At 42.1% G+C, this 12277-nt stretch overlaps 1 protein-coding gene across 1 annotated transcript in view; it reads right to left on the bottom strand.

Moving 5' to 3' along the window:
• HLCS (holocarboxylase synthetase) overlaps positions 1–12277 on the bottom strand; it is a 156337-nt gene that overhangs the window by 130810 nt on the left and 13250 nt on the right. Inside the window, exon 5 of the mRNA XM_050976789.1 lies at positions 8386–8568. Within this exon, the coding sequence (XP_050832746.1) occupies positions 8386–8568 (183 nt within the window). The remainder of the gene's footprint in view (positions 1–8385; positions 8569–12277) is intronic.

The raw sequence follows: 12277 nt of genomic DNA, 5'->3' as shown, positions 1-12277 counted from the left end.
GAATTCCAAAGGCTGCTTTCAAACTGAGGAAATATTACACAGGGCACTTGCTGCAAACATGCAAAGATATTTTCATGTAGATCTATATACAACACGCTGGGCATAAAATGCTTTCCATCCATCCCTTCCCTGGTTTTCCCTCTGAAATCCAGCTCAGAAGTGTCCCCTGCTGGCAAACCCCTTCCCCTGCCTGCAGCAGCTGGAGGGAAGGGCTCAGCTTGGGGAGCAGCAGAAATTCCTGTGATTTGGGCACAGTGACAGCCCCGGGGTGGCTCAGCTGGGCAGGGACCCTGCTCAGGACTGGGGAGGGCACTGGGAACTCTGCAGCACAACTGGGCTCCCTTGGGAACAGCTCCAGGGAAAGGCTGAGGGAAGTTTAGAGAGGGAGCAAATGAGGAGCTAATCCAGCCTTTGGATAATTAGAGAATTCCAGAATGGATTGGGCTGGGAGGGACCCAAAAAATCATCTCATCCCAGCCCTGCCATGGCAGGGACACCTCCCACTGTGCCAGGCTGCTCCAGCCCCAGTGTCCAACCTGGCCTTGGGCACTGCCAGGGATCCAGGGATGGAATTCCATCCCAGCCCTGCCCACCCTGCCAGGGAACAATTCCTCATTGCCAAGATCCCATCTGACCTATCCTCCTCCACCTCAAAGCCACATTTACAGGAGGCAGCACAAACAAAGCTCATTTGTCACTCAAATCCTCTTTCTCACCAGGATAAACAATCTCTCACTTGACCAGTTGAATTTTTGTCTCACAAATCAGTAAAAAGCCTTTTACAGTTTCACAGCCATGTTGCACTACAGGGGTGCTTGAAAAAGTTGCCAAGAAAATTTTCTTGAAAACTTTTCCTGTGACTGTGCCATTAGTCCTCACCATCTTCTTCTCCATGCCTTCCACCTGCAGTCCCTGCTAATATTCCTGATTTCATGGAATTATCAAGGCTGGAAGAGCCCAGGATCACCCAGTGGCATCACCCCAAACCCTGTCCCCAAGGCCACATCCAGACTGCTCTGGGACAATCCCAGGGACTCCAAACCTCCCTGGGCAGCTCAGCCCAAGGCCTGACCACTCTGCCAGGGACATTTTCTGTCCCAGTCTCCACCCTGAGCCTGCCCTGGTGCCATCTGGGGCCATTTCCTCTCCTCCTTTCCCTGCCCCTCCTGTCAGGAGCTGTGCAGAGCAGGGAGGTCCCCCCTGAGCCCCCTTTTCTCCAGGCTGAGCTCCTTTCCCAGCTCCCTCAGCCTCTCCTCACAGGACAGGTTTTCCAGCCCCTTCCCAGCACAGGCACAGGCAAAAGGATTGTTTATGTCTGAGAACAAAACAATTTTTTTCAAGGCAAGGTGTTAATTTAATGTCCCTCAGTGACCAAGCAAGCTCTTGGCATCTGAAGAGAGCCATGACAAGGAAACCTCAAACAGAGCCCTGGAGGGGCTGGAGATTGTCCAGGGCAGGGAAGGGAGCTGGGAAGGGGCTGGAGAATTCCTGAGGGAGCTGGGAAGGGGCTGGAGAATTCCTGAGGGAGCTGGGAAGGGGCTGAGCCTGGAGCAAAGGAGGCTCAGGGGGCTCTTGTGGCTCTGCACAAGTCCCTGCCAGGAGGGGACAGCCGGGGGGGTCGGGCTCTGCTGTGTCCCAAGGGAAAGGAGGAGAGGAAATGGCCCCAGATGGCACCAGGGCAGGCTCAGGTTGGAGACTGGGACAGAAAATGTCCCTGGCAGAGTGGTCAGGCCTTGGGCTGAGCTGCCCAGGGAGGTTTGGAGTCCCTGGGATTGTCCCAGAGCAGTCTGGATGTGGCCTTGGGGACAGGGTTTGGGGTGATGCTGCTGGGGCTGGGGTGGCACTGGGTGATCCTGGAGGGCCCTTCCACTCTTCCAGCCTTGATGATTCTGGGATTCTGTGTCTCTGCCAGGGCTGCCTTGGCACAGAAGCACCTGTGAAAAGCATCCTGCCCTGATGCCTTGGGAGGGCTGACCCAGAGCAGGGGCTGGGCAGAGCTCCAGAATAAAGCAGGGATTGATTCCAAGGATCTCCTGCATGGACCCACCTTGGGCAGCACCAGAGCCCAGCCAGGGCTGCACCCAAGATGACCCAAAATGGCCCCAAAATGCCCGGCCGGGCACGGGGTCTCTCCCTGGGATCAGCTCTGCTCCATTCCCACCTTGCAGTTCATTGTCCCAGCCCAGCTTTAGCCCAGGCACTCCCACCCTGCTTGTTTTTCTCTCTCCAGCCCACGGGGTTTGTGCTCCTGGGCTGAGATTGGGCTCATTTGTCCTTGGTGCCCAGCTGGGGCAGGAATTGTTTTGTCTCCCTGCTCTGTGCACAGAGCTCTCCATCCCATAATATGAACCCAGACCCACACCCTAAAGCAGCACAGAGTGTGAAAAATAGAAAAACTCAAACCTGAGACATCAGGACTGCTGCAAAACCTGCCCCACAAACTCAGCTGAATTTAAGCTTTTACCTCTACCCAACAAGTGGAAGCCCAAAGTTTCCCCATTTCAGCCAAGACCCAGCAGGTCTGGGAGGAAACCACATCAATAAAAGTGTGCAGAGTAATGGAAGCTGGGGAGGAAGAATTAAAAGGTGCTAAAACACACAGAATTTATTCCCCCATGGGACTGTGTGAGGAGATAACACTGAGACACTCAAACCTGAGCAGCTCTGAACTGCTGGATTTGGACACAACCCCTGCACAATTTCATTATTCTGAGTGCAAATGAAGCAAAAAGAGGAGAACAATGAGGCACAGGCTGTCCAAACCCACATTCCTGGAGAACAGTTCCCTTCAGAACCACACTGCAAGCCCAGCAAACAGCAGGAATTAGGATTAGAATCCAGACACTGACACTTCCCAGGAATGCCAACACTGGGAACACTTTGCTTTCTGACCTGTGTGACCCTGCTGGGTTTGCAGGTTTTTGTTCTGAAGGAAAAGAAGGGAATTTGAGGAGGGGAGAGAGGGAAGAACACAAAACCAGCAAATGCAAACCCACTCTCCCTGCACACACTCAAAGCCTTGCAGCCCAACCAGCTCCTCTGCATTTAATATGCAAAGAAACCCTAAATCCATGGACTAAAATTCCCAATATTTTCAATTGACACCACACCTATCAGTCCTTGGGTGAATTTTTACATTAAATCCATTCCCCAAAACCAGTGAGGTGCTTCAGCAAAAAACCCATTTTTATTTGCACAGATGCTTTTACACTGCTTTATGGAATTTTTTTTTTGCTACTTTGCCTTGAAAGATATTTTCATTTCTAGCCAAGAAACAAAGTGGGAAAAGCCTTCAAGTACAAAGGTTTTTGCTCATTTGAAATAATACACATAATACATGTAAAAAAAGTGAATTATCAGTGATTTATTCAAGTTTCTCACTGTCTGTTGGTCATTTAGTATTTTTCTCAGCTCTTATTTGACTTCTGAGCCAGAGAAATGAGCAAATTTCCTTTCTGGAATAAATCATTCCAAAGAGCTCTTGGTTTTTGTTCTACTGTCTGTAATGCTCTTGCTTTGAGGAGAAAACAAGCAAATCTCCCATTTTGGAGATTTCACATTTTTGATTCACTTATAAACAAACAAAAAAAAATAGATAGTAATAAAAACTCTGGAGTTTCAGTGTAGCTACCCCTGATTTTAGCACTGAAAATTTAAAAAAGAAAACCCTGAAGTTGAATCTCAAGTCCTCCAAGAGCCATGAATATGCATGGAAATATTTCAGCAACAATTGTCTCCAAATGTAGCCTGAAATCAGGGTTCATTATAGAGTTAGCTGAGAGTTCGAGTTTCCCATCCTCAAAGGAAGATTTATTCAGGATAAAGCAACTCCACATTTTCCTGGCTGACATAATGGACCTGGAATTTCAAAGCAGATTGTGCCACCCCAGAACCAGGGCATGGAAATCTGCTCTGAGCTGACTCTGCCCCAGCTACTGAATTACCCAAATAAAAATAAAAATATTTCAGCCTGAGGGGTTTTTACTCAGGTTTTCAGATGAGCAAAAGTGTGGGTGAAACAATTCCTCATGGGAATAATCCCCACTGGGACAAATCTCATTCTTCAAGGAGTTTGAAACCCACTCTGAAACCCCCTGCAATAAAACACAACCCTGCCATTGATGGCTGAAAAATTATCCTTGGAGGTGGCTGAAAGAGCAAATCTTTGAGAGTTTAAGGGCAAAGCTGCAGAAAAAATCAGATTTCTGTGCTTGGAGCAGCCACTGAACATGTGGGTGCCAGACACTGGAGACCCCTCCCCACAGGACACTGAATTTCCCTCTCCTTTTGCTCTGCAGCCCAGCAAGAAAAGCAAAAAAACCAAAAATGTTGGGTTTTGCTGTCAGTACTGACCTCTAAAATTACACCCAGCATCAAGTTGTGTAGATTTAATTAAGCTTTTAACCAGCATTTTAATGGTTATTTGTATGATTGTTCTTCAGTTGTTGTTGTTGTGGCAGAATCCTCCCTAAAATCCCTAAAGATGGACATGACCATCCTTTATTCAGACAGCAGAGATTGCAGCTGGATTGAAAATATTTCCAGTCATTTAAAATAATTCCAGTAATTTAAAATAATTCCAGAAATTTAAAATAATTCCAGTAATTTAAAATATTTCCAGTAATTTAAAATATTTCCAGTAATTTAAAATAATCCCAGTAATTCAAAATAAAACAATTCCACAGGACACTGAATTTCCCTCTCCTTTTGCTCTGCAGCCCAGCCAGAAAAGCAAAAAAACCAAAAATGTTGGGTTTTGCTGTCAGTACTGACCTCTAAAATTACACCCAGCATCAAGTTGTGTAGATTTAATTAAGCTTTTAACCAGCATTTTAATGGTTCCTCCTTTAATTGTTCTTCAGTTGTTGTTGTGGCAGAGTCCTCCCTAAAATCCCTAAAGATGGACATGACCATCCTTTATTCAGACAGCAGAGATTGCAGCTGGATTGAAAATATTTCCAGTCATTTAAAATAATTCCAGTAATTTAAAATAATTCCAGAAATTTAAAATAATTCCAGTAATTTAAATATTTCCATTAATTAAAATTTCCAGTAATTCAAAATAATCCCAGTAATTTAAAATAAGATAATTCCACAGGACACTGAATTTCCCTCTCCTTTTGCTCTGCAGCCCAGCCAGAAAAGCAAAAAAACCAAAAATGTTGGGTTTTGCTGTCAGTACTGACCTCTAAAATTACACCCAGCATCAAGTTGTGTAGATTTAATTAAGCTTTTAACCAGCATTTTAATGGTACCTCCTTTAATTGTTCTTCAGTTGTTGTTGTGGCAGAATCCTCCCTAAAATCCCTAAAGATGGACATGACCATCCTTTATTCAGACAGCAGAGACTGCAGCTGGATTGAAAATATTTCCAGTAATTTAAAATAATTCCAGTAATTCAAAATATTTCCAGAAATTTAAAATATTTCCAGTAATTTAAAATATTTCCAGTAATTTAAAATATTTCCAGTAATTTAAAATAATCCCAGTAATTCAAAATAAAATAATTCCACAGGACACTGAATTTCCCTCTCCTTTTGCTCTGCAGCCCAGCCAGAAAAGCAAAAAACCAAAAATGTTGGGTTTTGCTATCAGTACTAAAATTACACCCAGCATCAAGTTGTGTAGATTTAATTAAGCTTTTAACCAGCATTTTAATGGTTCCTCCTTTAATTGTTCTTCAGTTGTTGTTGTGGCAGAGTCCTCCCTAAAATCCCTAAAGATGGACATGACCATCCTTTATTCAGACAGCAGAGACTGCAGCTGGATTGAAAATATTTCCAGTAATTTAAAATAATTCCAGTAATTAAAATATTTCCATAATTAAATATTCCAGTAATTTAAAATATTTCCAGAAATTTAAAATATTTCCAGAAATTTAAAATATTTCCAGTAATTTAAAATATTTCCAGAAATTTAAAATATTTCCAGTTCTGCTCGTGTTTTGTTGGCTTTTTTTAATCCATGCAGCAAGACTGTGGTTTTAAGGTCTGGAAATTAAAACTTTAAAATGTGAATTCTGAGGAGGAAAAGTAAAAAAATTTCCAACCCATCTTTCAGGAACAGCTTTAAATTCCACTGCAAAAGGCACAAAGGCCCACGGAGTGGAGAGGAAGATCTGAAATTCTTAATAATCCCATTTCTATCAATCAGCAGCACGGGTTTGATGGGATTCTGAACAGCACCTCAACTGTGATGCAGAAAAAAAAATCAGATTTTCCAGGAATTTTCAGCAAAGGCAAAGCCAGGAGAGGCTGTGTGTTCACAGAATAAAGTTTAGAATTTTATTTGATGCCCAAAAGGTGGCAGGACACAGGTCAGGTAAAGTTCTGACCAAAGATGGAAGAGGCACCAAGGGAATCCCACAGAATTTCCAGCTCTGCTGGAAACTGAAGAGCTCCCCAAACCAGCTCTTGGAGCTGAAAGAATTTTAAAATTACCCCAAATAAACCCTTTAGTTTGATTTTTTCTTAATGGAGTAAAAAATGCAGAGCAAACTCAATTATTATTATTTTTTCCTCAGAAGCAAAAGGAGCTTGGGGTTCCCAAAATTAATTAAAAAATCAGAGCAGGGGAGGGGAACCAGCAGCTTTTAAACACAACAGAAATTCCACTTTGGGGATGAGGAATCACTCCTGAGCTGCCAAGTCTCAGCTCTATAAAATTATTGTTGTTGTTATTATTATTATTATTATTATTTTATTATTATTATTACTATTATTATTATTATTATTACTACTATTTATTATGATTATTATATTGTTGTTATTATTACTATTTATTATTATTATATTTTATTATTATTATTACTATTATTACTATTATTTATTATGATTATTATTATTGTTATTATTACTATTTATTATCATTACTATTATTATTATTACTATTTATTATTATTATTATTATTATTATTATTATTATTATTATTATTATTATTATTATTATTATTATTTCTCATTATTTTTGGCTCTGTTCATTAGAACCCTGAGCTGGCTCAATCATTAATGAACTAATTGTGGCATTTTTATTACAGGGAAGTCCAAGAAACCACCCCAAAATCACCTGCTGGCAATGAAATGAAGGATTTCCTAAATAATTCACATTTTTGGTACCTCCTGGCTCTCTGGGAAAGCAAGGAGGCTCATGGAGAACAGGATGGATGGGGGAAAATAAATAATTTGTGAGAAATTATTTACTTTCTAACACATTAATTACTTATTTTAATGTGCTCTCTCTTCATCAGGAACTGCTGTTGCCACAAGTTGCAATTTCATTTTACACAAGAATCTGGAGTTATATCAGGGCTAAAGGGGAAGACATTAAAACAATGACTACACACAGCAAAGCTGCCATTAAAATCTGCAAATAAAGCAATTAAAATCACGTGGAACCACTTAAAAATTAATGAAGTTTAGGAATAAAATGATTTATGAGTAGAAATTAAGATTTAAATTTTGAAACTTTGCTGTGGTATAAAATTTAAAAGAATGTTCAGTTAAAATTGATGGTCTGCAACCCTGGAATGTGCCACTAGATGGCAAGTTTGGATAGAAATTAGCTGAATTTTAAATTTGTGACATCTTTGAGAAGTCCAAAGGCATTGGATAGAAACAATAATGAAAAAAAAAAAAAAAAAAGGAAGAGGAGAACAAAAATAGGAAGAGTTCAATAAACAAATCTTGAGTCTGGAGCACATTAAATCCCAGGCAAAAAGGTGAAATGGGTTTTAGTTTTGTTTCCACACTGCCACACAAATGGAGAATCAATCCACATTTGTATTTTAAAGGAAAACAGGTGGAAATCTCTGTTTTACACATTCCAATTGTTTTACACAATTGTGTCTCCCAGGGAGGAGAGCAGCTCTGAGAGCTGACACCTGAATTACAGATATTCCCAGGAATATCACACCATCCTCAGGAGCCAGGGATGGATCTCCAGGGCCATCAGCTCACTCTGCTCCTCACCATTCCCATTCCCTCTTTTGCTGAATTTTTACCTTGATTTATCTTAACCTTTTAATTTTTTATCTTGATTTTCTATTTAAAAAACAAAAAAAATCAATCCTGTCTTTCAGAGCAGTTCTGTCTGTAGCTCACCACAGCCTCCAAAAGGGACAGCATTGTAACAGAAACACAGAAATAATTTTATTATAATAAATAAATAATAATTTTATTATATTTCTGAAATACAGAAATATAATAAAATTAACCCTGCACAATTCCCCTGGGGGTAAATTCAGAACTCCTCCTAGCAGGGAACAACACAGTGATGGATTAAAAATGAAATTTTTTGCTTCCCTGAAAGAGCTGTTGAAAAGTGTCCAAAGAAAACCACCAGGCTTTAAGAGAGCCCTGAATTTCCCTGGTGTGAATCCCAGCTTACCTCATCTGGAGAGAGCAGGAGGATGGGAGTTAACTCAGGAACTGCTCTCTGCTCACAGCTCAGCCCAAGGCAGGTCAGGACCTCCCTGAGAACTTCATATCTCCTGGAATTGCTCATCTTCAGCAAATTAAAATCCTCTTCAGTCTGCACCTCCATGGAATTGCTGTCCAGCTCCAAATGGGCCTGGCAGGATGGAGAAAAACAGAAAAAAATCAGTTTCCAGTTCAGGGATCACAACCATCAATACACCACAATTTCCTCTGAAACCCACCAAAAACTTCCCCTCTTCATCAACTTTGTCTGGACTTGATCCAACCTGTACTTACCAATTGAAATTTGACTTTCTGCTTTCCAGGTCTGCCAGAACCAACAGCAAGGTTGGTCATTTTCTGGTTTGGACATGGACAGAATTCCATTGCAATTAAAATGGCATTACAACTGAAATTCCATTAAAACTGAAACTCCATCAAAATTGTAATTCAATTACAACTGAAATTCCATCAAAACTGAAACTCCATCAAAATTACAATTCAATTACAACTGAAATTCCATCAAAATTGCAATTATATTAAAGTTGAAATTCCATTAAAATTGAAATTCAATTACAGCTGAAATTCCATTAAAACTGAAATTCCATCAAAATGATATTAAAATTGAAAGAGCTTTCTAGAACTTGTACAAGGTGTGGGGAACTCAAGGGAGTCACATGAATGTAGTGGAAATCAGTGCAGAGAAAGAAACTCTTCTGTCTAAAAAAGTTCCTTTTTCACCTGCTAGAAAATCACTCCTCATGGTTGGAGCAGGTGCTTAGAAGTTGATATTAAGTGCAAGAGGGAAAAGCAATCCTTCATGGACTCTTTTTTTTGCTCTTTTTTTCTGATTTTTCAAGATATTTCAAAGCCTTGGGATGTTGGAGCCCTGGGTGCTGAGAATTCCAGAGTGTCTGTGCTGCCAGGCTCTGACCCCCAGAGACACTGCAGGGACCTGAGGGCCTGGAGAAGCTTCCAGAATGGAATGGCAGAGCTGGGATTGTGGGGGTGGAGTTTGGATAGAAGTGTGTGATATCCCAGGGTGGGAAACTCAGAGTTGGAGGGTTTAGAATGCAGTCAGAGAGAGAGAGCAAGGTGGGGGTGTCAGGGTGGAGGCTGATCCTTCTCCTCCTTCTTCTCCTTCTCCTTCTCCTCTTCCTCATTCTCCTTCTTCTTCTCCTTCTCCTTCTTCTCCTTCTCCTCATCCTCATCCTTGTCCTCCTCCTCCTTCTTCTTCTCCTTCTCCTTCTTCTCCTCCTCCTCCTTGTTCTTCTTGTTCTTGTTCTTCTTATTGTTGTTGTTGTTGTTGTTGTTCTTCTTCTTCTTCTTCATCTCATTCTTCTTCTTCTTCTCCTCCTTCTTTTTCTCCTTCTTTTCCTTCTCCTCCTCCTCCTCCTCCTTCTCCTTCTCCTTCCCCTTTTCCTTCTTCTTCTCCTTCTCCTTTTCCTCCTTCTCCTTCTTCTTCGTCTTCTTAGTCTTCTTCTTTTTTTCTTCTTCTCCTTCTTTTTCTTCTTCTTCTTTTCCTCCTTCTTCTTCTCCTTTCTCTTCTCCTTCTCCTTCTCCTTCTCCTTCTCCTTCTCCTTCTCCTCCTTCTCCATGGGTTTGGGTGGTTTTGTGCCATTGGATAAAAAAGTCCCCCCTGAGGGCACGGGTGGTTGGGTGTTGGGTTAAAAGTGAAAATAATTGAGGTGTCATTCCTGAATTGGACAGTTCATCCTCCAAAGGCCTTGCAGAGAGAGCTGGGGCTCCATTTTTAGTGTGTTGCAGTGAAGTGCTGCAGAGCTCAGGGTTTGTGAGACTGTGACAGAGACCAGAACTGATCAACATCTGAGTCCAGCAAGAAATTCCCTCTCACACATTTCATCCTGACCATGGCAGAAAAAAAACCCCAAAGAACCCACACTTGTACTCTCTGCAGATTCATTTATTGCTGTTAAATAAAACCCTTATTTTTGTTCATTTCTTCCATTTTGCAAAAATTTCATCATGTTCTTTGTGTTTTACATATTTTCATTGAAATTCAGGGAAATTCATGAGTGGGGCTGCCCCTGGATCCCTGGCAGTGCCCAAGGCCAGGTTGGACACTGGGGCTGGAGCAGCCTGGGATGGTGGGAGGTGTCCCTGCCATGGGAAGGGTGGGATGAGATAATTTTAAGAACCTTTCCAACCCAAACCACTCCATGATTGTAAAGAAAAAAGAAATACATTAAAAAGGAGCAGGACACACCCACCCACCAGAGGAGTGCAGAAAAAAGGGAACCAAACCTGCCAGAATATTTCCTGGCTGATGTCACTGCCTGCAAACAATAAAGGCTTTTCAAATCCAGACTGGAAGTCATTTGGAATTATAAAATGTCACACTGATCCTTTTAATCTGATTTTTGAAGCTGTGCTCTGATGGCCTTCTCTTTTTCCTGGGGAAAACCTCTGGAGTATCAAGTTTTACTACAGCAGGAGGATCAATTTAAAGGGTGCAGCAAAGCAGAACTGGCAGGGACAGAATCAAATCCATTTTCTGGGTGGCAGAGCTGCCTCCAAAAAAAAGCAATAAATATCCTCCAATGTCTAACAGAATCCCCAAAAATCCAGCAGATTTAGGCTGATGAAAGACAAAATCACTTCTAAGAACCCCCTGAATATTTCTGAGCTCTGTAACTCCCACCAGAGTCTGGCTGCCTGATCCCTGAGCAGCTCAATCTCAGTGCTCTGGGCTCCTGAGAAAGCTCCTGACCCAAAATATTGGTAAAAAACAGAACCTTTCATAAAGTTGGGTCAGTTTTATATTCCTTAATTTCATCTTGGAAAACAAATCTTGCTCTGCTTTTCTCAATGATTTATTCTCCAAACTTATCAAAACTTTAGCTGGGAATATTTCAATCGTTTCAATCATCAGTGACCAACATTTGCCTTCCCATGGAAGCCTCCTCACCCATTATCCAGAAGGTAAAATGAAGAAAAAATATTATGAACACTTGAACTCATCTGTTTCATTTTTTGGGGTTTTTTTGCTTGTCTGGTTGCTCTTTTTGAGGGTTTTCTTTGGCTGTTTTGGTGGTTTTTTAACCAGAGATCACAATACCATGACACTGGAGAGGCACCTACTGCCTGGGATATTATTTTTAAGTGGAATTAATGATTTTGGCTCATCCTAGACTACCCCAATTCCACCCCCCAGATTCTCTGAGCTGTTTGATAGGTGCAGAATATTAAACATTTAAACCTTTAAAGCCTGACAAGCACTCAGGAAACAAAAAAGTTTCCAGCACAGTTTATTCTGCACTTCTTGCTTTGCCACAATTCCTATTTTTGTAAGGATTTTGTGGGATTTATTTCCCAATCCCTCAAAATCTGCTCAAGCAGAAAGGGAATAGATAAAAAAAGGAATGTGACAAAATCCCAGAATAATTGGGGTTGGAAGGGTGATGCAGCCCAACCCCCTGCCAAGGCAGGGTCACCTGGAGCAGGTGACACAGGGAAGTGTCCAGGTGGCTTTGGAATGTCCCCAGGAAGGGAGACTCCATCACCTCCCTGGGCAGCTGCTGCAGGGCTGTGGAAGGAAATTCCTCCTGGAGCAGAGGTGGAACTTTCTGGGCTTTGGTTTGTGGCCAGAGCTCCCTGAGCTGTCACTGGGCACCCCTGGGAGCTCTGGCACCACCCTCTGGCACCCCTTGGAGAGATCCCCATGGATTAATGAGTGAAATTCCTGAAATTCCTGCTTCCTGCACCAAACTGCTCTGCCTTACCCTGCCTGATGCACCCAGGCCTGGCTCCATGGGGAACAGAAGAGTTTTCCCAGCAGTGCCACTGCCCTTCTTTGGCACCAAGGGAAACCCACCCTGCACTCCCAGGACATCCATTCACAC

The sequence above is a fragment of the Serinus canaria genome, chromosome 1 (genome assembly GCF_022539315.1).
Source record: "Serinus canaria isolate serCan28SL12 chromosome 1, serCan2020, whole genome shotgun sequence".
NCBI classification, from domain to species: Eukaryota; Metazoa; Chordata; class Aves; order Passeriformes; family Fringillidae; genus Serinus; species Serinus canaria.
Note: the sequence above shows the minus strand (reverse complement) of the source record. Positions and strands in the feature narration are given on the sequence as shown.